Consider the following 26,704-nt stretch of genomic DNA (forward strand, 5'->3'; position numbering starts at 1 on the left):
GGGAGGAAGCTGAGCGCCTCCGAAGCGCGCCTCGCCCGATTGGCCAGGCGCTGCGCCTCTTCGCCACTCGCAGGCGTCCGCCCGGCGCCGGGGGCCCGGGAGGTGGCGGGCGCTTGCCAATCAGGGCGGCGCGGGGCCGGCCCATGGCGGATGGCGGCCAATCGCCGCGGCCAGCCGGAGCGCGCTCCCTCGGTAGGTGGATGGTAGTCGGAGCGCCGGCTGCAGCGTCTGGTCGCCATTTTGTGCTGGTGGTTGCGGCTAGCGGGGAGTAGGCGGCGGCGGGGCTCCCGGGGCGGGCGGCGCGCTCGGCGCTTCTCCCCCTTCCTCCCTCCGCCTCTCCGCCTGCAGCTCCGAGCTTGGCTGCTGCGCCAGCGGCTCCCGCTGAGCCGGGCGAGCTGGTGGCGGTGGCGGAGGGCCGGGGTGATGTCTGGGAGCCCTCCCTTGACAGCCCGAGCCCAGGTGAGGATCGAGCTGCGCGGGTGGCGGGGGCGCGGGGAAGGGCCGGGGCCGGGGGCGCGCGGGCTGCGGGCCGGGGCCGGGGCCGATCGGTGCGTGCGCGGCCGGAGCCGGGGAAGGTTGTCGTGAATTTTCACTCGTTTGCACACCGGGGGCGCGTGCGCGAGCGATCGGGGCGCAGGATGGGTGCACGCGGGGTGGGGGAAGGGAGAGGCGGATGGAGGGGGCTGCTGGGGTGCGTGCGTGCGACACGGAACTTTATCCGTTGGGAGGCAGGTGTCTGCAACTTAGTTTCTTATCTGCAGGCGGGAGGCTGTGTCGTCTGTCCTATCTGTCCGTGGGGAAGTGTTCCGGGCCTGCGATCCTTGGGAGTTGCAGTTAGAGGAGGAGGGGGCGGGGGAGAACGGCTCTGTGACCCTGGTCTGTATCCTCGCAGCATGTCTAACTGGTCCCTCCCTGTTCCGGGGAGCGGTCCCTATCCACAGGGAGCCTCTGGCGCCGGGCCCTAACCTGCCTCCCGGGTAGGGAAGGAATGCAAGGGAAGGGTGCTTGACTTATTGCCCCCTCTTGGGGGAGGGGGGATTGTCTGTTGACTGTGATGTTTATCTATTTAAAGAGGGGCTGTATTGTGGGTTCCTGCCTGGGATTTTGGCCCGTAGCTATTTGGGGCGCGGGTCTGACTAGCCCCTGCCTGTTGTGGATGCCGGTGTGTGGCTCTGGCCCCTTTGCCAGATCTGATGGGGGTTTTGTAGGGACACTTATCCATGGGGCCCTGGTGGTGATCCTGACTCTTAGCCATGTGGGAGCAGGCAGCGCTGGCTCCCTGTGGCCTGAGGAGGAGGACATCGGTGTGTGTGTGTGTGTGTGTGTGTGTGTGTGTGTGTGTATTTGCAGGGGAAAGGTGTGGTGGCAGCCCCGTAGGTGCTGTGACTGCCTGGCTTTCCCAATTGCTGCCCAGAGGGTAGGCCTGAAGGTTCTGGGATGCGGCCTGGTGACCCCTGGCCAGGTCACATGGCTCTCGGGATTTCCTTAGATCTCAGGCCCCAAGGGTTGGGTGAAATGACCGCCCTTCTGAGGGAAGAGCACAGTGGTTGGGAACAGTCGCCCCAAGGGCCCCTTTGGCCTCTGGGTAACGGGCCCGGAACCCTGGGGGGAGAGAGCTGCCTGGAACCTGGCTGCTCGGAAGAGACAGCACTCCGGGCTGAGCCGTGGCCCTGGGAGGGCCGGAGCCGTGCTGGCCAGGAGCCCGGGGACCGGCGGCTGTCTCATTGCCAAGCTGGCCCCTTCGCCCCCTCAGCCTTCCCTGGTCTGCTGCCAGCAGCCAGCCTCTTGTTGGGAGGCTGAAGGGGCACCCGGGCAGCTGGGACTGCTCCTTGAAGCCTCGCACCCATGCCTACTGTGCCCGATCGCCAACGCCATTCAGCACCCAGAGCCCCCGCGGGCAGGGAGCTCCGGCTTTGAACGTGCCTACCAGTTTCAGGTGTCAAAGCTCTGAGCACAGAATGGGGGACACCACCGGGTCTCTCTCTGCAGGATGCTCCGTGTCTGCTGCAGGCCTTGCCCCTCGTTCCAGGGGAGTGGGCTCTAGCCTCACAGCTGTGGGGAGGGGAGCGGAGCAGACCAAGGAGGGGCTAATTCCCACCCCACCCCCCCGGGCCACAGGAGCACTGGCGTTGAGAGACACAGTCCCTGGACCAAGAGACAGAGGAGAGCCTTGACAACAGGGGTTTCTCCAGGAGGCCCCTCTGCCCCGCCTGCTCTGACCCCTTTCCTCCTGCCTCTCTCCCCAGAGTCCTTGCAGGAGGCATCGCCCAGGCTGGCAGACGATGGTGACAGCAGCGGGAGTGACTGGGAAGTGAAACGGAGCCAGCGGCTGAGGAGGGGCTCCAGCAGCCCCCGAAGGTCCTATCAGGACATGGAGTATGAAAGACGGTGAGTGACCAGACAGCCCAGGCCCGTCCCCATGTGAGAAGGGATCCAGGAGGGGCCAGTGGGAGCCAGCACCAGTGTGCCCGGCTCTGGGAGTGCCATGGTGAAGGAGACTCACAACGGAGACCACACAGTGTACAGGTGGTGCCGAAACAGTTGGCTGGTGCCAGAGTTGGTTGTGAGGGTCGGAAGGGATCAAGAGAAAGGCTTCTAGCCGAAACCAGTTTGGCTCAGTGGATAGAGCGTCAGCCTGTGGACTGAAGGGTACCGGGTTCGATTCCGGTCAAGGGCACTTACTTTGGTTGTGGGCACATCCCTTGGGAGTGTGCAGGGGGCAGCTGATCGATGTTTCTCTCTCATCCATGTTTCTGGCTCTCTGTCCCTCTCCCTTCCTCTCTGTAAAAAAATCAATAAAATATTTAAAGGAGAGAGAGAGAGAGAGAGAGAGAGGGAGGGAGGGAGGGAGGGAGGGAGGGAGGGAGGGAGGGAGGGAGAGAGAGAAAGGTTTCTAGTTTGGGGGACCCAGATAGGTATATGGTGCCATTTGCCAAGGTCTGAGCAGCCACTGTGGGGGAGGGGGGAGGCAGAGATGGGCAGTGGCTTGCACGTGCCTGTGGGCTCTCGGCAGAGGTGTGAGCTGTAGCTCTGGGTTGAAGGGGGGGATGAGTGTGGTGCCTGCAGCGCCAGGAATTTGCTGGGACAAGTATGGGGCAGGCCGGGTCAGATGGTGGGAGATTGCAGAGACAGAGTGGGCTGAAGCTGGCGTGATACTTGCCTTGGAATGGCCACTCTCTCACAGCTATTTTTAAACTCTGGAAGAACAAGAAATACTGGGAACACTGATAAATTCCAGAGTTCCCAGGCCATCCCCTCACCATCCTGCTGCATCACCCCAGCTTCTTCCCATGCAGGTGATCTGGTCTTTACGTTTTAGGGTTACATAGGAAAGCAGACCTAACTCTATTAGTAGGTTTATGAAAAGTCAGGAAAAAATAATTTTTAATGTCCTATAAAGGTCTTCTTCTACCACCAGGCCCTTTTAAAAATGTAGAATTAGCCCTGGCCAGTTAGGCTCAGTGGTTAGAACGGTGGCCCGTGGACTGAAGGTTCTGGGTTTGATTCTGGGCAAGGGTATGTACCTTGGTTGCAGGCTCAATCCGTGGCCTTGTCGGGGTGCATGTGGGAGGCAGCCAATCAAATGTGTCTCTCCCCCATCTCTCTCTGTGTCTCTCCCCCTCCCGTCCACTCTCTCTAAAAATCAATGGAAAAATATCCTCGGGCGAGGATTAACAAACCAAAAAAGTGGAATTATAATATTTTGTTTTCTGAAAAGTGAGCCCATATTGAGACGTGCGATTTCGTCTTGACCTTCGTTAAAAATGTCTTTTGAAAGGCATTTGATCTGGGATGGGATTCGCTGCAAATGCTCTGGGGCGGCCTCTGAGTGTGAGTAGGTGACATAACTTGCCTGCTTCAGGCTTTCTTACCAAATAAAGCCACTGGCTTTCTTTTTCGGCCTTTGAAAGGCCCTCAGATGCAGAGTTTGAGTTCACCGTGCTTGTCTGGTTCCCAGTGGGTCAGTACAAAGGCCTTCTCTTGCCTTTTCTTTCCCTCTTTACGCCCAGTTCCCATGGCTGTGGGCAGCTTCTCTGTCGTGTTGGAAATGCATTCTTGGGAAATATCTCGTGTTGTTGGAGTTGTCTGTGTCCTCGCTTTACACAAATGACACAAGCTTCCTGTCCCTCTGAACTCGGTGTAACTCAGCACTGCGTTTGTTCGAAGCTCTGTCTGGACTGCCATGTGTGTATTAGCGCTTCGCTTCTAATTGGTCCCAGAGGCACCAAAGGATATGGCTCCTGCATTGTGCTTAATGATCCCCCAAGGATGGCTACCTGCTCCTCGTGGAGGGGGGGTTGTGTGTGTGCTAAAGCTAATCACCTTTTTGTCTCACGGTCTGTGCTTTCTGAATCCTCTGGTTCCTAAGTCAGGATCCCAGCGGCTGTTTTCACTGCATAGTTTTAACTTTCTCATTCAGGTCATTCAGTTCGGTTCAGTTTTGAATATGGTGTAAGGTAGATTCTGGTTTTATTTCCTTCCTATGGTGGGCAGTGTCCCCGGTACCATCTCCTAAGAGAAGCACCTCGCCTCATTTCTAGTTACCTCTGTACATGGGTCTGAGGTCCAGGAGGTGGTCTCATTTGTTTCATTGATTTACTTGTTCTTTCTCGTGCTAGAACCTCTCTGTCTTTATTATTATGGCTTTATAGGATGTCTTCATAGCTCCCACATTGTCATTTTTGTCACCTTTCTCTTCTTCCTTCCTGCTACCTCTTCCCTCTCCCTCTCTTCCCCCATAAGACATCCCCCCTGCAACCAATCATTTGCGTTATTAGTGGAGACATGACCCTTAAGTACTACAGCATGTATGTCCTAAGGACAAGGACTTTTTCTTCCGGAACCACAGTGCACTTGTAAATATCAGGAAATGGAACGCTGATGTCCTACTTTGTCTAGGTAAAGTCCGTGTTCAGATGTTATCAGCCCCAATAATGTCCTTTATAGCTGTTTGTCCCCAGTCCGGGATCCAGTTCAAGATCACACACGTTGCTTTGAATGTTTAGTCTCCTTTCATCTGGAAGAGTTACCCGGTCTTTCTTTGCCTTTTAGGATCTTGATATGTTTCAGAAGTACAGGCCAGGGAAGTACAGCGTAAGGAATGTAGTCAGTATTGTGATAACTGTATAGTGGATGTATCCGGGGAACATCCGGGGAAACACTTTGTCAAGTTCAGTGGAGCCTCGGTTCTCGAACTGAATTCCTTCCAGAAGGCTGTTTGGGAAGCGATTTGTTGGAAAACAAAATCGTTTTTCCTATTAGAAATTATGTAAATTGAATTAATCTGTTCCATACGCCAAATGATTCCCTGTTTTAACCTTTCTTATATGCAGTACATGTCTGATATACTGTTTAATCTATAAACAAACACTTCTCTTACATTTATCGAACCATCCTACTAGCCTTACCTCACTTCAGCACTCGGTCCAGGGGTGTCTTTTGGGTCAGCAAGCAGCATCTTTGCATGTCACGTATCACTGCCTTCGAAGTGCTGTCCCCAGCTAACGGCTTTTCCTTTATCCAAATCAACCATTTTTCTGCCTCTTCCGTTGCCTGTGATCATTGCTTCTTTCACACCCTTAGCACCATTACCATTCTTTCAAAAAATTTTACATTTATTGCTGCAAGTATTACAGGTGTCCCCTTTGTTGTTCTTGTGGGTTCTTTTCCCCAGTGACCCCCTCCACCTCATACCCACCCCTCCCAGACCGTCACCTCTCTATTGTCTGTATGATCAGATGGAATTAATTGCCATTTTCGGAACATTTCACCCCAAAGCTACAGAATATACATTCTTCTCAAGTACACATGAGATATTTTCAAAGAAAGACCACATGTTAGAACACTTAAGTACAAGTTCAAGAAGACTGAAATCAAATCAAACATCTTCTCAGATCACAATGGCATGAAATTAGAAATCAATTAGAGTAAAAACACTCAAAAACATTCAAACATATGGAGGCTAAATAGCACGTTATTAAATAATGAATGGGTTACCAAAGAGATCGAAGAAAAAAATAAAAAAACATCCTGGAAACAAATGCAAATGAACACACAGCAACCCAAAATTTATGGGGCACAGTGAAAGCGGTCCTGAGAGGCAGTTCATAGCATTATAGCCCTACCTCAAAAAACAAACAAGAAAACACTTTTAAAAATATATATATATTTTATTGATTTCTTACAGAGAGGAAGAGAGGGATAGAGAGCCAGAAACATTGATGAGAGAGAGAGACATCGATCAGCTGCCTCCTGCACACCCCCCACGGGGATGTGCCCGCAACCAAGTACGTGCCCTTCACCGGAATCGAACCTGGGACCTTTCAGTCCGCAGGCCGACGCTCTATCCACTGAGCCAAACCAGTCTCGGCAAGAAAACACTTTTAATAAGTTATCTAACCCTACAACTTAAAAGAATTAGAAAGAAATCAAGAGAAGCCCAGAATAAGCAGAAGGAAGGAAATAATAAAGATCAGAGTGGAAAAAGTAACATAGAAACAAACAAAACAAAAAAATCAGTAAAGGCTCCTGCTCGCTCAGTGGCCACAGCTATCTTGGTTGAGTTAATTTGTGGGATTGGGCCTAAACCCGCAGTCGGGCATCCCTCTTATAGTCCAGAACCACTGGTTCCTAACTGCTCACCTGCCTGCCTGCCTGATTGCCCCTAACTGGCCCCCTGCCAAGCTGATCACCTCTGCCTGCCAGTCTGATTGCCACTAACTCCCCCCCCCCACACACACACACACACTGGCCTGGTCGCTCCCAACAGCCCTCCCTCTGCCGGCCTAGTCGCTCCTTACTGCCCCCCTGCCAGCCTGGTTGCCCCTAAATGCCCCTCCTGCCAGCCTGGTTGCCTCCAACTGCCCCCCCCCACCCTGCTGGCTTGGTCACCCCTCACAGCCCTCCCTGCCGGCCTGATTGCCCCGTGCTGCCTGGTATTCAGTTGTTTGGTGTCCCTCACTAACCCCCCTGCTGGCCTTGTCGTCCCACTCAGCTTGTTCAGTCGGTCGTCCATTCTGTTTTGGATGCAATGGCCCCTCGCTCGTTTTATACATATATGTGTGTGTGTGTGTGTGTGTGTGTGTGTGTGTGTATGTGTATGTATGTATGTATGTATGTATGTATAGATTATCTGCCCCTTGAAAGCTTGGTAAAACTCACCTTTAAAAGGGCCTGTGCCTGGCCAGTGTGGCTCAGAGGTTGAGCGTTGACCTATGAACCAGGAGGTCACAGTTTGATTCCAGGTCAGGGCACATGCCCAGGTTGCAGGCTCAATCCCCAATTAGGGGTGTGCAGGAGGCAGCCGATCCATGATTCTCTCTTGTCATTAATGTTTCTATCTCTCTAACCTCTCCCATACTCTCTAAAATCAAAGTATTGTTTTTAAAAAATAAAATAAAAGGGCCTGCGTTCTTTATTATTATTTTGTCCACTTCTCCTAATTTTGGAATTTTATGTTTTCTAGAAATATACTCATTTTGTGGCAGTCCTCGCATATTATGATTCAGTCCGACTTCCTGGAAATGTCTTATGAGTAGGGTCTGCCTTTGAACGGCGTTGAATCAAAGTGCTCTGTGGCCAATGAAAAGGGTTTCTTACCATCTAAATCTGTTCCCGTCCTGATTTTTACACATTCTACTAATGGTGGCCTTTTTTTAATTTGAGAGAGAAACATGGATCGGCTGCCTCCTGCATGCCACCTACTGGGGATCATGTGCCCTGCAACCTCTCAGTGCATGGGACAGCCCGTGGCCAGGCTGTTCTCTTCCTGAATTAAGATAGTAAGAGTTTAATGTCCAAACTTGTTCGGTTTATATTCTCAGTGTCAGAGGGTAAGGATTTAATAGAAACATTTCTTTAAATCTGTTCAATTTTTAGCCAAACCGGTTTGGCTCAGTGGTAGAGCGTCGGTCTGCGGACTGAAAGGTCCCAGGTTCGATTCCGGTCAAGGGCATGTACCTTGGTTGCGGGCACATCCCCAGTGGGGGGTGTGCAAGAGGCAGCTGGTCGATGTTTCTCTCTTATCGACATTTCTAGCTCTCTTATCTCTCTCCCTTCCTCTCTGTAAAAAATCAATAAAATATATATTTAAAAATAAATAAATAAATAACTGTTCAATTTTTAAATTCTGCTGACGAGTTCAAATATTGAGGGCTACCTATAGTAAGCACAGATGGAAAAGCATTGTTCATATAAAAGACCTTCAGAATACTCATACCAGCTGCTTCCTGCTGAGCCATTCACCCTAAGGAAACGATTGGGTTCCAAGCTGAGCTCACAGGACAGGGACTTCACTTTGTTCACAGCCGTATCCGCAGCCTAGAACAGTGCCTGGCACATAGCAAATGTCACGTTAATGTTTGTTAAATGAATGAACAACTATCAAAAATTGGAAAACAACCAAAATGCCTGGAGACATTTTATTTTCCCCATCTTTTAGCTTTATAGATAGGTGTGTGTGTGTGTGTGTGTGTGTGTGTGTGTGTGTGTTTTAATATATTTTATTGATTTTTTACAGAGAGGAAGAGAGAGGGATAGAGAGTTAGAAACATCGATGAGAGAGAGACATCGATTAGCTGCCTCTTGCACACCCCCTACTGGGGATGTGCCTGCAACCAAGGTACATGCCCTTGACCGGAATCGAACCTGGGACCTCTCAGTCCGAAGGCCCACGCTCTATCCACTGAGCCAAACCGGTTTTGTCTGGTTTTTTTTGTTTTTTTTTTTTTTTTCAGGAATGTATCGTGAAATTTCAAGCATACAGCGAAGTTGAAAGAATTTTACTGTGAACACCTCTATACCTGCCCACTGGATTCTATCATTAACATTCACTGTGCTTGCTTTACCACATGTTTATGGCGTTTTTTACTCTAGATATTTTTAAATGTTTATGAAGCCAGAGTTTATGTTTTCTTTTTTATGACTTCTGGTTTTTGTTTTGCTTAGAAAGCCTTATTCCATTCTTGAGGTCATCATATTTCCTTTCTGATTGTTTTATGGTTTCTATCCAAGGATTTAACTTTTTTATCCATATAGAATGTCGTTGGTGTAAGAAGTGAAGTAGATAAATAACTTGATTTTCTTAAGGGCCAGAATTTTTCTGTGGAGGACCACCTAGCAATTATCTTATCTTTGGAAATCAGCCACGGACAACATGTAAACTCTCTGTAGGTGACTGGGTTTGGCCCATGGGCTGTAGTTTGCCGATTCCTGGACCAGTTATCACAACTAGTATTTATTGACTAATCTATCCCTCTCCTCCACACACACACACACACACACACACACACCCGGTTCATTTGAAATGCAACCTTTGGCTTATTCTAAATTTCCATATGTTGTATTTGTACTGTGGACTCTCTGGTCTCACTGATCTGTTCGTTTGTTTCAGTTGTTTCACCTTTACAATATGTATTTTTTAAATATATTTTATTGATTTTTTTTACAGAGAGGAAGGGAGAGGGATAGAGTTAGAAACATCGATGAGAGAGAAACATCGACCAGCTGCCTCCTGCACACCCGCTACTGGGAATGTGCCCGCAACCAAGGTACATGCCCTTGACCGGAATTGAACCTGGGACCCTTGAGTCCTCAGGCCAACGCTCTGTCCACTGAGCCAAACCGGTTAGGGCAGTGAATAATGTTTCTGTATGTATGCAAGCATATCAGTCCGTTGAGTTCCCAGGAAAACTGGTGGGCAGAGAGTATATAGGTTTTGAGTTTTGCCAGCTATTGCCAAAGCCCCCTCCATAGGGATTGTTCCATTTCCTGTCAGACATTTGGACTTTTGAAGATCTGTTAAGTTAAAAGCGTTCTATCGTAACCCTTTCTTCCAAAAGAATTCCAAGTAATATAGATAGATACGCTTCACTCTAGGAGGTAGAACTTAATTCCCCTCCTCTTGAGGCTGGGCTGGCCTTAGTGACTTGCTTCTAAAGCATAGAGAGTGGAGCCGAAACCGGTTTGGCTCAGTGGATAGAGCGTCAGCCTGCGGACTGGAAGGTCCCAGGTTCGATTCCGGTCAAGGGCATGTACCTTGGTTGAGGGCACGTCCCCAGTAGGGGGTGTGCAGTAGGCAGCTGATTGATGTTTCTCTCTCATCGATGTTTCTAACTATCCCTCTCTCTTCCTCTCTATAAAAAATCAATAAGATATATATTTTTTAAAATAAACAGCGGCATCCTGAATACAGGCAAGGTATTTATTTCTGCATATTAATTTTGTATCTAGCATCCTTGCTGCTTTGTAATCATTTTCCAGTTGATTCTCTTAGACTTTGCAGTCACATCTTCATTTCATTGACAAGTGCTGGTGATTTTACCTTCTCCTTTCCAGCTTTTAATCTCTTTTCTTCATTCCTTTGTTGGGTTGTTTTATTTTATTTATTTATTTATTTTTAATATATATTTTATTGATTTTGTACAGAGAGGAAGGGAGAGAGGTAGAGAGTTAGAAACATCCATGAGAGAGTCGTCGATCAGCTGCCTCTTGCACACCCCCTACTGGGGATATGCCCGCAACCAAGGTACATGCCCTTGACCGGAATCGAACCCGGGACCCTTCAGTCCCCAAGCCGACGCTCTATCCATTAAGCCAAACCAGTCTCGGCTGTTGGGTTGTTTTAGCTAGTATCTTAGGAGACCCTTAGCAATAGACATGCTAGTTGTTCCTGACCGGGATTGGGCTCCTGCTAGTGGTAGTGTATTTGTTTTCTTAACATATTTTTATTGGCTTCAGAGAGGGAGAGGGAGAGAGAAACAGCAAGGATGAGAGAGAATCATTGATCAGTTGCCTCCTGCACACCCCCCACTGGGGATCGAGCCTGCAACCCAGGCATATGCCCTGACTGGGAATTGAACCTTGGCCTCCTGGTTTGTAGGTCGACGCCAACCACTGAGCCACACCGGCTGGGCCGGTCTAATACTTTTTAAGTCATCGAAGAAATGCACATTAAGTCAGCTTTGCGATAATTACTTTCCAGTCACTGCAGTGGGCGTTTAAACGGAACAGCTGCTAGTGCTGGCGAGGCGACTGAGCCACAGGCAGGCGCAAAATGCACAGTGAGGCAGAGAGAGGGGGGCGGGGGCAGGGACCTGGGCCTGCAGGACCCCGCAGACCTTGTAGGACCTCGGTGAGCATTTTGGTGTCTCATCCTGAGAGGGAGAGGGAGACACGGAAGGGGGTGACAGGCGGGGCTCGGTTGGCTTTGCCTTGGAGAGCTCTCACTCACGTTTGGGGTGTAGAGAGGGAGCTGGCTGGAGTCCCGGGTGGGGGTCAGGAGTCCTCGCCCGCAGCCCGGGGAAGGACGGAGGCATGGACGGGAGAGGGAGGGAGGGGAGGGGAGGGGAGGGGAGGGGAGGGGAGGGGAGGAGTGGATTGTGCGGGTCTGGGTTTAGGGCCCTGTCGGGCTTGGGGCTGAGGGGCTGAAACGGGGTGGGTCTTACAGAAAGGACGGCCTGTAACCCCCCACTTGCCTTCCCCCAGGGGTGGTCGTGGGGACAGGACCGGCCGCTACGGAGCCGCCGACCGTTCCCAGGACGACGGCGGGGAGAACCGCAGCCGGGACCATGACTACCGGGACATGGACTACCGCTCGTACCCCCGCGAGTACGGCAGCCAGGAGGGCAAGCACGACTACGACGACTCCTCCGAGGAGCAGAGTGCCGAGGTGAGGGGCGGCCCGGTGGCGGGTGGAGGGTGGGGGGCTCCTGCAGGGCCTCTAGGCCTTCGGACCGTGCTCGGTGGCTTGGCCTCCCCCTCGGGGGCTCCTCTCCCCAGTCGGGGCTCCCTGACCTCCATATGCTTGGCTCTCTACCTCCGGGGGCCCTCGCCGCCCCCTCTCTCCCTCTTCCCGGGACTCAGCTGGGGCACATGGTCACTAAGCCGTGCACGCCTGCTCCTGGCCAGTGCGAGGCTCCGGGACATGGTTCCCACCATGCAGAGCAGCTCTGGGGGGCCGGCAGGGGCGTTCCCTCCCAGGCCGGTCCCCGTGCTCCATGTGGGCGCCAGCCCTAGGAAGGCACGGTGCTCCCCAGCAGGCAGCCTTGCCGCAGGCAAACCCCCCGTGAGCGGCAGCAGCTCTTACTCAGCGGGGGAAGAATGCTCTGGCAGCCTCAGCCCTGGAAGGCAGAGTGCAGGCCGCAGCCTCCCTCGGGGTGGGGGGGGGTCAGATGCAGAGACCCCTGTGATAAGCACCCAGCTTTCCCAGCTGGGGAAGGCAGTGGGGTGGGGAGGATAGGAGCGGAGCACCGCACCATCTGGCCCTCCCGAGGGCGGGCGGGGTGGCAGCAGCCAAGGAGCCGGCACCACGCCCCGTTAGGAGGGGTCCTGGTGGTGACAGGCTGGTCAGGAGGATCGGGGACCAGGGGGCGTGCTGGGGCCCTGCCCGTTTGCTTGGCTCTGACCAAGCTGTGCCCGTACGCACAACGTGGCTGCAGGGCCCCGGCCCAGGCCGGGAATCTCAGGCCACGCACGGCCTTCCGTGGCACAGGGAACAGTTGTGCACAGAACCAGCTGAGCGGCCCGGGGAGGGGCAGGGAGGAACAGAGGGCAGGCTTGGCGTGCCAGCCTCAGACCACGTCTTCCCAAGGGGACGTGAGCAGTGTCTGGCCCTCCCCCCACCAGCAGAGCCCCGGCTTCTCCCCTCCCCCCTCCTCGGCAGCCCGCAGAGTCACCAGGTCCCGGGGAGAGGGGCTCAGCCAGGAGGGGTGCACCCCTGCCTGCCCCAAGCCTTCTGCCGGAGCCGCCCAGCCTGGCTTTCAGAGCCTGCCTGCCTGCCTCAGAGCCAGGGCCAGCCCGGGAGCCCAGACTGACCGCGCGTCTGGTGTCTGTCGTCTCGTTCTGTCGGCCAGGATTCCTACGAGGCCTCCCCGGGCTCCGAGACTCAGCGTAGGCGGCGGCGGCGGCGGCGGCACAGCCCCACCGGCCCGCCGGGCTTCCCCCGAGACGGCGACTATCGGGACCAGGACTATCGCACGGAGCCAGGGGAGGATGAGGAGGAGGAGGAGGAGGAGGAGGAGGAGGAGGAGGAGGAGGAGAAGGCCAGTAACATCGTCATGCTGAGGATGCTGCCACAGGCAGCCACTGAGGATGACGTACGTGCCCCCCGTGGCCCCGGGCAGGCGGCTGAGCAGGCGGCCAGGCTGGGCTTCCTCAGAGGCCCTCAGCTTGCCCCTCGGCCTGCCCTGGGCACCTGGTATCCCTCCCCCCACCGGCCCCGGCCTCCGGCACGGACCTGTCCTCCTGGTCTGGAGGAGGAGCGGAGTGGCGGAGAGATCGGACACGGAAGGGAGCAGGGCGTTCCTCGTGCACGTGCTCCTGGCCTGCGTCCGTCCGCCAGGCCCGGTGCCAGGCCTCATTCCGGGCACTGCTGGTGGTGGAGGTGATGCTGGTGGAAAGGGTCCCCTCAGATTTTATTCTCGCCCCTCCCCCTGCCCTCTTTTGGCAACTGCATCAGATCCCCTTCCTGGCCTGGCCAAAAAGCCTTGTTTTTGTTTTGTTTTTTTAATCCTCATGCTTAGAGGAAGGGAGAGAGAGAGGCAGAGACAGAGGGAGGAGAAAGAATGCTTAGAGGAAGGGGGAGAGAAAGAGAGAAACATTGCTCAGTTGCCTTCCGTTAATGCCCCAACTGGGGATCGAACCCACAACCTGGGGGTGTGCCCTGCCGGGAATCGAACCATGCCCGGATGGTGCTCCAACCAGCTGAGCCACTCCAGCCAGACAAGCCTTGGGTTCCTCTTTGACTTCCTTCCCGCGCTGCTAACAGTCTCTCCAGGCTGTTTTCCGTTGTGGTGTTCCCTCCCACCTTCCTCTCCTTTGTCCTGCCGACTTCCCCTGAGGAGCCCCAGTCAATCCGAGGGCCCGGCACAGCCTCCCGGTTCCCTCCTCCTCCCTCCCCTCCCTTCCCTGTGAATTCTCTGCTCAGCTCTCCTGAGCTCTGCCAGCCGCCCCGTCTGGCCCGCCTGCCCGCTGCCCGGTCACACAGTACTGAGCGCTGAGGACTCGGTCCTCAGCACCCCTCGGAGAAGGTACCCCTTGCATTTCCATTCTCCGGATGAGGGAGCCAGGCCCCCAGCAGTGAAGTGACTTGTCTCAAGTCCCAGCCAGTGAGTGGCAGGGCAGAGTCGGGGTCTGAAACCGAGCAGGTGGGCCCAGAGCCCAATCCTGGCTGTTTCCTGAGCCCTTCCTGCGTGTGTGTGCTCCTGAGAATCTCCTGTGTGTGTCCTTTTTCATCCTTCTGTGCGTGCGTGTGTGCGTCGAGTCTCCTTTCTGTTGTTTTACCTGATGAGGGAGCCGAGGCCCAGAGGCGCTAAGGCTGCTGCCTGAGAATGCCCAGCACACACTCCCAGGCTTCTAGAAGCGAGAGCCAGCGCTGGCCTAGAGACCCTGCCTCACCTGGGCCTGATCCCGAATGGCCTCTGCAGCTCCCCTCTGACTTCCTTCGTCCAAACCATCCCTTTTGGTCTCTGCCCCAAGTTTTTCTCCCCTCGGGTTCTAGGGGCAAGAGCAAGCACGGCTTGGAGCGTGCTCAGACCCCAGTCCTCGCTAGTTTCCATATATGTGTCATGGCTCTCTGGATTCAGGCAGAGGGCAGCCCTTTGCCAAGGGCCAGAGCTGCATCCCAGCTTTCCTCGCTTTGTGGCTGCACCAAGCCTCTTGTCAGGCTGCCCCCGCCCACCATTCTCCACAGCCAGGCTCGCCACGCTGCCCTGCTTCACCCTGCGCCAGGCCTGCCCTTCGCCTGACTCGCCAAGCCCGGGGCCGAACGCTGGGACTGGGTACCGGTGTGGGTCTGGGGCTCTGGCCCTGAGAGAAAGAGGAGACTGTGTGTGTGCATCGCCGATGGCCCCCCGGGGCCTGGAGGCCTCCCGCCGGCCTCAGCTACCCAGCACCCCCTGTGCTGAGCCGGCCCCAACCTGTCTCTCCCCCTACAGATCCGCAGCCAGCTGCAGTCCCACGGCGTCCAGGCGCGCGAGGTCCGGCTGATGAGGAACAAATCGTCAGGTGAGCTTTCGTTCTGGCGCCCCCCCTTCTGCTGGCCAGCCTCCGCCGCAGTCTCCTCCTGCCTCTGCCTCCTCCGCACCCCCCTGCCTTCCTGCCACTGCTGGGAATGGGCAGCTTGGGGTGCCCCTCTTTTCTCTCTCTCCCCTTCACCCCGCTCTCCTCACAGCTCTGGCCAGCAGTCGCTTCCGAGGGGCTGTTGGGGAGGAGGTGCAGCTCTGAGCCGAGCTGAGCGCTCCCCAGGGGCAGGGCCGGGGCCAGGCTCGGGGACCCTCCTCTCGGGGACTCTGAGTATCTGAGACGGTAACCGCCTCCCAGTGTACCCCTCTCCCTCTCCGCTCTTCTCCTTTCCCTGCCCTCACTCTCCCCCCACATTTCTCTGGCGACGGCCTCTGGCCAGACAGGAGGTCTGGCAGGGCCCCCCCCATGCACCCCAAGAGGGGAGGCAGGGGTGGCTCTCACCCCAGGCTCATCCCAAGGAGCAGCCAGCATGTCTGGCCCCACCTGGCCCTCCCTCCCTCTTGCAGGCTGCTTGGAGGTGGCCTGGGGGTAGTAGGGGGTTATGGGGGGAGCTGTCTCTACAGGATCTCTGGCCCAGGCTCCCCAAGGCAGGCACAGTAGGCCTCACTCTGCCTGGGCTTCTCTCTCCATCTCAGTCTCTCTCCTCCCCATGCCTTCATATCTCTCTCTCTCTCTCTCTCTCTTTCTCTCTGTCTCTCTCTCATCTGTGTCCCTATCTATCTATCTATCTATCTATCTATCTATCATCATATCATTCCACCCTCCTGTGCACCCTAACAGTTCTTTCGGAGATAAAGCATGCACCCCCAAACCCCTGTGTCCACCTCTGAAGGTAGAGCTGCTTCCCGAAGCCTCAGCCCCGGTCTTCCCTCGCCCTGCCAGGCCTGGAGGCTCTCTTGGTAGCATGCAGGTCTTGCCCTCCTTCACCCTGGCCCAGCCACATGCCATCAGGATTGCGGTCTGTGCCCACAGCAGTGCCCCAGGTGCAGCCTCCTCTGGCCCCGGGCACGTCTCCCAGACACCCACTGATTCTCCAGGGTCTGCCCGGCCCGGCCCCGAGCTCCTGCCCAGGAGGGCCTGGGCTGTAGGCGGCTCTACTCCTCCCACTGGGCCCGACGTGGCTTCCTCACGAGGCACACCGCCCTGCACCGGCCCAGGCTGAGGGGACGTGATCTCCCGGCCCCCCAGGTTCCTGGCGGCCCGGAGCCTTCCTGGCCTCCCCGGCCAGCTTTCCTGTTGCTCCTATGACGGAACTCCTATTACAGGGCCCCTCCCGGGCTCCCTGGCCTTGAGCTGGGCCCTCCCTTCCGGTGTTTATTCTGGCCCCTGTGGAGCCGGCAGGCTGCCCGCCGCCCTCCTTCCTTCTCTGGAGACAGATCTCTACTCGCACCCTCTCCCTCCCTCTACTCGCTGCTCCTCCTCTCCGTCTCTGTCACCGGGCCGGCCTGAGCCCGTCTCTGTCTTTCTTCCCAGCTGGCGTGTGTGTATCTTTCCCCCCACCCACCTCTTCTCTCTGGCTCTTTCCTCCCTCCTCTCCTCTCTCTCCTGCTCCTCAGTCATCTCCCTGGCCTCGCACCCCATGGTCTTTCTCTCTCTCCCTCTCTGCCTTCTCCTCTCCCCCTTCCCTCTCTGCCCCCTCCTCTCCCCTCGGGTCCCGCCCCCGGGAGCGCCCTGTGTCCAAAGCTGTTGACTAACCCACTGCGTCTGTATCTGAATGCTGTCTCCAGGTCAGAGCCGGGGCTTCGCCTTCGTCGAGTTTAGTCACTTGCAGGACGCTACACGATGGATGGAAGCCAATCAGGTTGCTTTGCCGCACTTGAACCCCCTCCCCAAACGAATACTACTTTGTAATCGAGCGCTCCCCATCGCCTGATTCTTATGGACACAGTTCCCTGCCCTGTGGCCCTGTGTCCCACCCCTGTCCCCTCTCTCTCCCCCTTCCTGACCCTCAGTGCCTCCTCTTTTCATCTCTCGCTACCCACTGGGCAGCCCATCCAGTCACCACTAGCTCTGCCCCTCCACCTCTCCCCCATAGAGCTTCAGAGAAAAGGCTAGAGGGAAGGGCCTTCCACCGAGGTTCCCACTCCAGGGGGGGACTGTCCTGCTCCTGGGTTAGGCAGCACCAGTACTTCAACCCCCGTCAGGCATGGCTGGATCCAGCCGCGGGGGCACATAGCTGTCGGCATGGTCATTAGCAAGTCCCGTTTCACCAGCTCTCCCCACACGTGAGCCCAGCCCTTCGGTTCCCACTTAAGAGGCCAGCATTGCTCTGTGGACGGAAAGCCCTGGTCAGGGGTGTTCCTTTTATTCTCCAGGACTCACCTGCCGCCCCATTCCGCCCACTGCACAGGGTCCCCGCCAGCCCTCTGCTGGAAGGGAGCCTGCTCCCGCAAGGTGGCACGGGCTGCCCCTCTCCCCCCCAGTGGCTTTGGGACCTCGAGTCCCAAGGACCTGCCTGCCCCCCAGAGCCTGGCTCCGTGGTGTGGTTCCGCGGTGTGCGCGCTGCCACCGGCGGGAAGCATGGGGGGGGCAGTGCGTTGGAAGAGGGCTTCAGGGCCCCCCTGGACCATCTCTGCCGGTCCCTAGGCTAGTGCCGGACCCAGCCGGCCCCGGGAGACAGCCTCCCAGCAGGAACTTCCATCTTCTCAGTATGGCTCTCTCTTTCTCCCTTCTCCAGCACTAGTGCGCGTGTACTCTCTCTCTCTCTGTCTCTCTCTCTGTCCCCTCCTCTCCCTCCTTCCCGCCCCCTCATCCCCAGTGTAGCCTGTGTATGCTGGCCCCGAGTGTGGCCCGGCAGCGTCAGGGCCCGGTGGGGTTCCCCACTGTCAGGCAGGCGTCGCTGCGCCGAGCCCCCGTGCCCGGCTGGCTTGTGTTCACGTGTGCGCCCTGACCAGGCAGCGAACCACTGCGCCCAGGGCTGGGCGCTCTCCCTCCCTCCTTCCCTTCCTTCTTCCCTCGTCAGTTCTCCGACCTCCCTCCGCTCCCTGTCCCTCATCCATCCAGCTGAAGGGCTCGCTCACTCTCTTCTCCTGTGCTGAAGCGGTGCTGGGGCACCGCTGCCTGCGCCTCACCCGCCTCTGCTTCTTCCTGCAGCACTCACTGAGCATCCTGGGCCAGAAGGTGTCCATGCACTACAGCGACCCCAAGCCCAAGATCAATGAGGACTGGCTGTGCAACAAGGTACAGGGACGGTGGGCCGCGGCAGCCACGGGCTCAGCGACATCTCTGTCCCCTCGGGACCTCTGAGGGCTGGCTCTGGCCAAGTGGCCACAGTTCCTCACCGCTCACCCACCCACCCACCCTGGGTGCCAGGCTCTGGGTGGGCTGGCAGGTTCCTGGTGCCAGGCTCTGCCCTCATGAAGCGTGAGCTTGCTGGAAGTCCCAGCAGATGGTCGGCAGATACTTAGGTAAATGATGGACTAGCGATAGCGGAGTTATCACGTGGTGGGTGAGAGGTGGACCTCTGACCAGACCGGCCGGAGTGACTCCCAGCTCCACCCAGATCCTGATCGCGGCCCCTTCCCTCTCTGCCTCGCTCTCCCACCTCCAGCATGCACATAGTAATGGCAGCGGCCCCCAGAGGTGCTGGGGAGGATGGGGATGTGGTGACGAGGTCACACTTGGAACGGCAGCTGGCCCGCAGGTGGCACCGTTTGACGTCAGCCGTTATTCCGAAGGAAGGCGCAGGGCACTGGAGAGTCTGTGTCAGGTGACCTGCCCTGAAAGGCCACCGTCACAGAGCCGTGGCCACCCGAGACGGAGGGCGCAGGCTGGAGGCTTTTGTAGTTCTGGTTCCGAGGAGGAAGCTGAGGTTCCGGAGAGGTGGCACTGAGCCATGGCTCGCTGCTGATGGGGCCCTGGACGCAGGTCTCCCCGGAGGCCGGAGCCCTAAGCTGCAGCCCCACTCCCCGCCGCTGGGTGGCAGTCCTGAGATCAAAGGGAAGGGCCGAAGCTGAATTCTGCCTAGGAATGGGGTTGGGGCTTTTGTGTTAAAAAGTAATAATAATGCCAGCAGGCAGGTGCCTGCCGTCTCCAGAGAGGTCGGGACAAAACAACAGTGGAACTCCATCTCCCATACACTTTCGGACATTCCTCGAGACCGGGAGTTCTCTCCTTTCCTCTTTTCACCTTCCACATCCTGGTCATCGGGTCCTGTCACTGCCCTTCTAGAAATACCTTCTCACCCTGGCTGGTTTGGCTCAGTGGCTAGCGTTGGCCTGCAGACTGAAGGGCCCCGGGTTTGATTCCAGTCAAGGGGATGTGCCTCGGTTGCAGGCTCCTCCCCATTCTGTCCCTGGTCAGGGCGCATGCAGGAGGCAAGCAAATGATGTGTTTCTCTCACATCGATATTTCTCTGTCTCTCCCTCTCTCTCCCACTTTCCCTAAAAATCAATGGAAAAACATCCTCAGGTGAGGATTAAAAAACAAGAAAAGAAATACCCTCCCTGCCATTCCCACTGCCCAGGCCAGTGCTCCCCTGCCCCAGACAGTCCCCACGGCCCCTCTGTTGTATGCTGGCGTCTGCCCCACCTTCTCACCAGCAACATGCCTCCACCGCCCTGACCTTCTCTGCTTAAAACCCCCACAACTGAGCCTCAGTGGCCCCTCCATAACCTGGCATCACCTCTCCTCCCAGCCTCGGCTTTTGCCTGTCTCCTCGCCCTCCTTCAGCAGCCACTGCAAACATGGTTTCCCCACTCCAAACCAGACTGTGGGTCTCCTCAGATCAGACATCCCCGCTGAGCTGCCCACGCCGAGTGCGCGGTGCCCCCAGACCCCTGTTGGTGGCCGGACCCACACTCCCCTGCCCCTCTGTGCTGTCGGGGGACCCTGAGGGCGGAGGCCATATCCTGGGCATGCAGGGCAGAGCCTGGCATAGAGTGGTGCCCAGCACTGACCCTGGAGCAGGGACGTGTGGCAGTCGGGGGTCCCCAGAGGCAGGTTTCTCGGGAGCAGCGGGATCCTAGTCCTTGAGATAAGAAGGGCTGGGGATCTGGCGAGAAAGGGTCGCATGGCTTGTAGGGCGAGAAACAAAGGAGGTTTCTGAACAGGGAAGCAAGTTCTGGCAAGAGGAGCCTCCTAACGGGACAGTGCAGGGGCCGGTCCTGGGAGTTGGGACCTCGGAGGAGGCGGCAGCTTGCTGGGTGGTAAAGTTGTCCATTCCTGAGCTGGGCTGGCGCCGGGGGCAGATCTGAGACGTGTGAAGGGGACATTCGCAGGCCCGAGAGTGACAGCCAGAGCCCCCTGCCTCCTGATTCCGGAGCCTCCCTTCCCCGGGGCGGGCCGGGGTTCCCCGGGGGACCTATGGATCCAGGTTTGCAGGGCATAACGGGAACCGCCACCCCACCCCCTCTGACGGCCCGGCCTGTGCCTCACAGTGTGGCGTCCAGAACTTCAAACGCCGGGAGAAGTGCTTCAAATGCGGTGTGCCCAAGTCAGGTGAGGCCTCGCACCTCCCCGCGCCCGGGACGCCGGTGGCCGAGGGCAGCGGGTGGCCAGCCCTGGGACCTCGGCCCTGTCACTGCCCTGTCTTCCGCCTCCCCTGACAGAGGCCGAGCAGAAGCTGCCCCTGGGTGCCAGGCTGGATCAGCAGACGCTGCCGCTGGGTGGCCGGGAGCTGAGCCAGGGCCTGCTCCCCTTGCCGCAGCCCTACCAGGCGCAGGGCGTGCTGGCCTCCCAGTCCCTGTCCCAGGGCTCCGAGCCAAGCTCCGAGAACGCCAACGACAGTGAGTCAGTGGTTTGTTCCTCCTTCCCCCCTGCCCTCCGTGTCTGGGCTGGCCTCCCCAAGGCCAGAGAGATGCTGGCCGGGACCGGTTCTCCCAGGCTCGCCAGCTGCTGGGGAGATAGGCAGGTGATGGGGGAGAGCGGGGAGGAGCAGGATCCGGCTGGACTGGACATTGGAGGGGGGAGTTCTCGCCAGGTGAGCGGCTGAGCTGGGCCTTGGAAGTGACAGGTGGTTTGTCCAGGAGGAAGACTGAGAGGAAGCAGCAGCTGCAGAAATGTGGAGGCCGGAGGAGAGGGAGCCGTGGGAGCCGGCAAAGGGGGGGAGGGCCGGGGCAGAGAATCCAGGGCGCCCCCTCATGCCGGGCCCCTTCTCGCAGCCATCATTTTGCGCAACCTGAACCCGCACAGCACCATGGACTCCATCCTGGGGGCCCTGGCACCCTACGCGGTGCTCTCCTCCTCCAACGTCCGCGTCATCAAGGACAAGCAGACGCAGCTGAACCGCGGCTTCGCCTTCATCCAGCTCTCCACCATCGTGGTGAGGGCGGCACAGGGGGGGCCGGGCAGCCAGGGTCCCGGCCCCCGGGTGGGGCGGGGGGACCCTGACCCCAGCCCCCACCGCGGCCCCGCGGCTGGCAATGGGGCACTGGAGCCGGGGACTTCCCCGGGCCTGACCTTCCTGCCCCGCTTCCCCTCCTTCCCCTAGGAGGCAGCTCAGCTGCTGCAGATCCTGCAGGCCCTGCACCCGCCGCTCACCATCGATGGCAAGACCATCAACGTTGAGTTTGCAAAGGGTTCTAAGAGGTCAGGGTCCCCCCTGCGTCCCTTCCCAGCTTGTCCCCCAGCCGGGGCCCCGTCTCACTCCCAGTGTCTGACATCCTCCCCAGGGACATGGCCTCCAACGAAGGCAGCCGCATCAATGCTGCCTCTGTGGCCAGCACTGCCATTGCTGCGGCCCAGTGGGCCATCTCACAGGTACTCACCGACCTCCGCGCCGCCACCCGGACGGCGGGCCGCCGCGCCCCCTCGCGCCCTCCGCCAAGGAGGCCTGGCTTGCTCTTTTGGTTTTCCACGGACCCAAAACCCTCTCTCCGCGGCTGCCGTGGGCTCTAGAGCCTCCCTCCCTCCTCATCACCTCCCAGGCTTCCGTTTTCCATGCCGCTGTGGCTGCTTCTCTCTCCCGCGTGGCGGTCATTGTAGCGCCCTGAGTTGTTGGCACCTCTTCTGTACTAAAGAGGAGTTGCTAAGGGGCTAGAGCTGAGACTGGCTAAGGAAGGGGAGGATCGCACCCCCCTCGGTCTTGGTCTGAGGCCTGGCACATGCACCACACCACAGACTACCGGCGCCAGCCCCGGGGGCGCTCGGCATGCACCTGTGCTCCCGTCCTGTCTCCGCCGCCTCCCTGTGCGCTGTGCCCGCAGCCCTCTGCCTCACATGTCCGGAGGGCCGCATGCTTTCTGTCGGCAGTCACTAGCCTCTGCTGTAGGCAGCGCTGCTTAGCAGGCTAACCTCCCCCGTCCCCCCGTCTCCCCTCCTTTGCTAATGAGCCCCTCCCACCTGCCCCTCAGGCCTCCCAGGGTGGGGAGGGTGCCTGGGCCACCCCCGAGGACTCATCGGTGGACTACAGCTACTATCAACAGGACGAGGGCTACGGCAGCAGCCAGGGCACAGAGTCCTCCCTCTATGCCCATGGCTACCTCAAGGGCGCCAAGGGCCCTGGCATGACTGGAAGCAAAGGGGACGCAGCCGGAGCAGGTGAGCCCCGGCGTGGCCCCACGTGGGGGCGGGCAGGCGTGGGGTCCCGGGCCCCCCTTCACAGGCGTGTTTCCCCCCGCCCCGTCCCTCCTGCCAGGTGCCGAGGCCTCCCTGGAGCCTGGAGCAGACTCCGTGTCGCTGCAGGCTTTCCCGCGCGCCCCTGCTGGTGCCACCCCGGGCATGTACCAACAGTCGGCAGCTGAGGCCAGCAGCAGCCAGAGCGCTGCTGCCAACAGCCAGGTGAGGGCGCTGGCGGGCGGGAGGCCCCAAGGGCGTGGGCGCACCCCGGGGGCAGGAGCGGACACTGAGTCCTGCCCCCCTGTCTGGCCCCACAAGCAGTCCTACACCATCATGTCACCCGCTGTGCTCAAGTCGGAGCTCCAGAGCCCCACGCACGCCAGCTCTGCCCTGCCGCCAGCCACCAGCCCCACCGCCCAGGAGTCCTACAGCCAGTACCGTGAGTAGCCGGCCTGCGCCTGGGGGGGGGGTTCCCAACGAGGCCGGGCAGGGGCTGACTCCCCTTTATCACCCCCAGCCGTTCCCGACGTGTCCACCTACCAGTACGACGAGACCTCCGGCTACTACTATGACCCTCAGACCGGCCTCTACTACGACCCCAACTCCCAAGTGAGGGGCAGCGCAGGGAGCGAGGGGGGGGCTTCATTTTCCTTCTGGAGCTCCTCCCTCATGCCCCTCTCCCCCCGCCCCCCAGTATTACTACAACGCTCAGAGCCAGCAGTACCTGTACTGGGACGGGGAGCGGCGGACCTACGTGCCCGCCATGGAGCAGTCCGCCGACGGCCATAAGGAGACAGGGGCGCCCTCCAAGGAGGGCAAAGAGAAGAAGGAGAAGCACAAGACCAAGACAGCCCAGCAGGTGAGCCCCTGCGTCCAGTAGTCATGTTCATGTCTTCCATGTTTCCGTCCCATCACACACACACACACACACACACACACACACACCCGCTGCTGAGGGAACATGTGGCTACCAGGCCCTGGCCTAGCTCCGCTCTCTGCTGTGTGACCTTGAGGCGGGCAGGGCCTCACACCTCCCCGAGGTGGCCGGTGCCATCCACGTGGGCTTTGTCAGCTCTCCTGGCCCCCAGCGGGCACCCTCACCCCGCTGATGGGAGCGTAGGCCGGTGTTGGCCTGCATACACCTCTGGGCTCACCCCACTCAGTATGGGGGTGTCCATGTCTGCATGTAGATGTCCCAGAGAACTCGGGCCCAGCCGGGGTGGGCAGGAACCAGCCACTGCAGTGTTCTGTGTGAGCAGTTGGCGGGACGCTCACTGTCCGTGTGATAGGGAGATATGACAGTCTGGGTGCAGCCCTTAGCAGCAGGAAATTGGCAATCTGGCCAATTCTAAACATGGTGTTCATATGTGTGTGTGTGCTGGGGGGAGACAGTATAATATGGGATGTGGCAAAAGATCAGATGTAAATAAAAATTATAGACGAGATGCTGAAACCGGTTTGGCTCAGTGGATAGAGCGTCGGCCTGCAGATTGAAGGGTCCCGGGTTCAGCTCCGGTCAAGGGCACGTACCTTGGTTGCGGGCACATCCCCAGTAGGGGGTGTGCAGGAGGTAGCTGGTCGATGATTCTCCCTCATCAATGTTTCTAGCTCTCTATCCCTCTCCTTTCCTCTCTGTGAAAAATCATTAAAATGTATTTTTTACTGCAAGCCTCCAGCATGCTTGGGTCTGGGGTGGCCCTATGCATTCCTACAGAGCTTGCGAGAGCATTTTGGAATGGTATGAGGCCTTGCCCTGCTGTCTCCAGAGCAAGGTTGTAGAAATTTCAGACAGTCGCAAAAAAAAAAAAAAAAAAGAATTAAAAAAAAAATATATATATATATTTTAAAAATTCTAGACAAGAGAAAGCCATCCTGTGCATTTTGGAATGGCAAAATGAAAACACACAGGGAACATAGTAATGCGGATGGTTGTCAGGAGAACGGGGGCACAGCTGGAGGGGGGCTGGGTGACCATCGGTGACAGTATGACAGAAACGGGAGCCTTCACCCTGCCCGTCTCACCGCCTGAGGGGCAGGGCAGGGCGGGGCCGCCCGCTGCAGGGCCAGTGGCCGTGACTGGAGCTGGGTGTCTGAGCGCCTCCCCCCACCCTCACCCCTAGATCGCCAAGGACATGGAGCGCTGGGCCCGCAGCCTCAACAAGCAGAAGGAGAACTTCAAAAACAGCTTCCAGCCCATCAGCTCCCTGCGGGACGACGAGCGGCGGGAGTCAGCCACCGCAGACGCGGGCTACGCCATCCTGGAGAAGAAGGTATGCTGTGGCCGCCCCTCACCCCATCTTACCCCCCTGCCGGTCCCCGTGGCGCCCCTGAACTTGGGTCCTCCCCCCGCAGGGAGCACTCGCCGAGAGGCAGCACACCAGCATGGACCTCCCGAAGCTGGCCAGCGACGACCGCCCAGTGAGTGCCCAGGCCAGGAGGAGGGGTCAGGTGCCCCCAATCCTGCCAGGCCTGACCTCCTGTGCCCCCCTGCCCTTCCGCAGAGCCCACCCCGAGGCTTGGTGGCAGCCTACAGCGGGGAGAGTGACAGCGAGGAGGAGCAGGAGCGCGGGGGCCCGGAGCGGGAGGAGAAGCTCACGGACTGGCAGAAACTGGCCTGCCTGCTCTGCCGGCGCCAGTTCCCCAGCAAGGAGGCGCTCATCCGGCACCAGCAGCTCTCCGGGCTCCACAAGGTGACAGGGGGCGGCAGGAAAACCGTGGTCCGGCCCGGGCCCGGCCTGGCCTCGCCGCCTCACTCCTCCTGTCCTCTTGTAGCAAAACCTTGAGATCCACCGGCGGGCGCACCTGTCAGAAAACGAACTAGAAGCACTTGAGAAGAATGACATGGAGGTGAGGTGTGACCCACTCCTGGACCCCGTCCCCTCCGTCCCTTGCCGTGTCCATCCCCTCGGGTAGCTGGTGCTCAGGTTGTCACCGAGAACAGCCCGGCTGCCTTCAGGGATCTCGCATCCTGTCCCCGTGAAGCTGTCTCCCGACCCCCCCATGCCGGCTGCTCACACCCACAATGTACTGCCTGCCTAACCTGGGTCCTCCTCACGGGACCCCGCCACCGATGCCCATATATCCTGCCTCTCACACACACAAACTTTCAGCAAATGAAGTACCGGGACCGGGCAGCCGAGCGCAGAGAGAAATACGGCATCCCGGAGCCACCCGAGCCCAAGAGGAGGAAGTACGGTGGCATGTCTGCCGCCTCCGTGTGAGTGCCCAGGGCCAGGCGGGGGGCCCAGGGCCAGCAGGCCAGTCACTCACTCCACGCCCCTGTCCCCTGCAGAGACTTTGAGCAGCCCACGCGGGACGGTCTGGGCAGTGACAACATCGGCAGCCGCATGCTCCAGGCCATGGGCTGGAAAGAGGGCAGTGGCCTGGGTCGCAAGAAGCAGGGCATCGTGACACCCATCGAGGCGAGTCTCCTGTGACCCCATCCCCATCCCTCTCTGCTGTAGCCCCGCCTGCCCCCACCCCCCAGCGGATGGCAGTAAGCCATCAGGCACCCGCAGGCCTGTGCCCTGACCCAGTCCGCCTTCCTCACACAGGCCCAGACACGGGTGCGGGGCTCCGGTCTGGGTGCCCGAGGCAGCTCCTACGGGGTCACCTCCACGGAGTCCTACAAGGAGACATTGCACAAGACAATGGTGACCCGCTTTAACGAGGCCCAGTGAGGACCGCGAGAGCTCCTCCTCCATCCGCTCCTGCCAGCCCGGGACGAGAAGAATGAAATGCCTGCTGTTCTGAGCAGCGCCTGCGCCTGTCCACCAGCCCACTCCCCAGCCAGACAGGCCTTGGCCACGTCAGACTTTGAGTTGGTGACTTGTTGGAAAACTGGGCTAGGATCAAATTTTTTGTAATAAAAGCTGAAAAGTCCACAGCTCGCGTGTCTCTGTCTCGTGTCCCAGCGCTGTTTGTGGCCCACACAGACAGACAGAAGGGGCTGAGGTGGGTGGCAGTGAGGGCATTCAGGGTCTGTACATGAAACTACCAGCTCAGTGGGGTGGGGGGCAGGCAGAACATGGGTCTGGCCTGTGCCCCAACCCACAAGATTCTGGTCGCAGCCCTTCACCACTGCCAGGGCCCGAAGGTCCTGCTGTGCCAGGAAATCCAGCATCACCAGGGCACCGTCAGGCTTGACGTCCACCTGCATCAGAGCCAGGATTATGAATACCCCATC

At 58.2% G+C, this 26,704-nt stretch overlaps 1 protein-coding gene across 10 annotated transcripts; it reads left to right on the forward strand.

Annotated features, from left to right (window-relative positions):
• The first annotated feature begins 49 nt into the window (after positions 1–49).
• RBM10 (RNA binding motif protein 10) lies at positions 50–26,404 on the forward strand. 10 transcript variants are annotated; one of them, XM_084870563.1, is made up of 24 exons: positions 50–192; positions 2,247–2,388; positions 11,485–11,668; positions 12,852–13,094; positions 14,934–15,003; positions 16,749–16,822; positions 18,115–18,201; positions 20,400–20,460; positions 20,571–20,747; positions 21,123–21,283; positions 21,452–21,549; positions 21,633–21,720; positions 22,314–22,500; positions 22,598–22,740; positions 22,837–22,957; positions 23,036–23,127; positions 23,213–23,377; positions 24,639–24,788; positions 24,871–24,936; positions 25,020–25,208; positions 25,291–25,365; positions 25,629–25,735; positions 25,811–25,940; positions 26,073–26,404. In XM_084870563.1, exons 1-24 carry the CDS (start codon positions 144–146, stop codon positions 26,196–26,198), a joined length of 2,985 nt encoding a protein of 994 aa, XP_084726689.1. In that variant the 5' UTR covers positions 50–143; the 3' UTR covers positions 26,199–26,404. The 10 variants fall into 10 exon arrangements, with proteins under 10 accessions (XP_084726689.1, XP_084726691.1, XP_084726696.1 ...); XM_084870565.1 differs by having other exon boundaries at positions 21,123–21,280; XM_084870566.1 differs by having other exon boundaries at positions 51–192; positions 21,123–21,280; positions 22,840–22,957.
• The last annotated feature ends 300 nt before the right edge of the window (positions 26,405–26,704 follow it).

Source organism: Pipistrellus hanaki (assembly GCF_964339955.1).
Source record: "Pipistrellus hanaki genome assembly, chromosome: X".
Lineage (NCBI taxonomy): Eukaryota > Metazoa > Chordata > Mammalia > Chiroptera > Vespertilionidae > Pipistrellus > Pipistrellus hanaki.

Bases quoted from the DNA above. Each gene is read 5' to 3' on its own strand.
- RBM10 (XM_084870563.1), top strand. From the start codon at position 144: ATGGCGGATGGCGGCCAATCGCCGCGGCCAGCCGGAGCGCGCTCCCTC. The intron at 21,284-21,451 runs GTGAGGGCGGCA...TCCTTCCCCTAG, and splicing joins TCCAGCTCTCCACCATCGTG to GAGGCAGCTCAGCTGCTGCA. The intron at 21,721-22,313 runs GTACTCACCGAC...CCTGCCCCTCAG, and splicing joins CCCAGTGGGCCATCTCACAG to GCCTCCCAGGGTGGGGAGGG.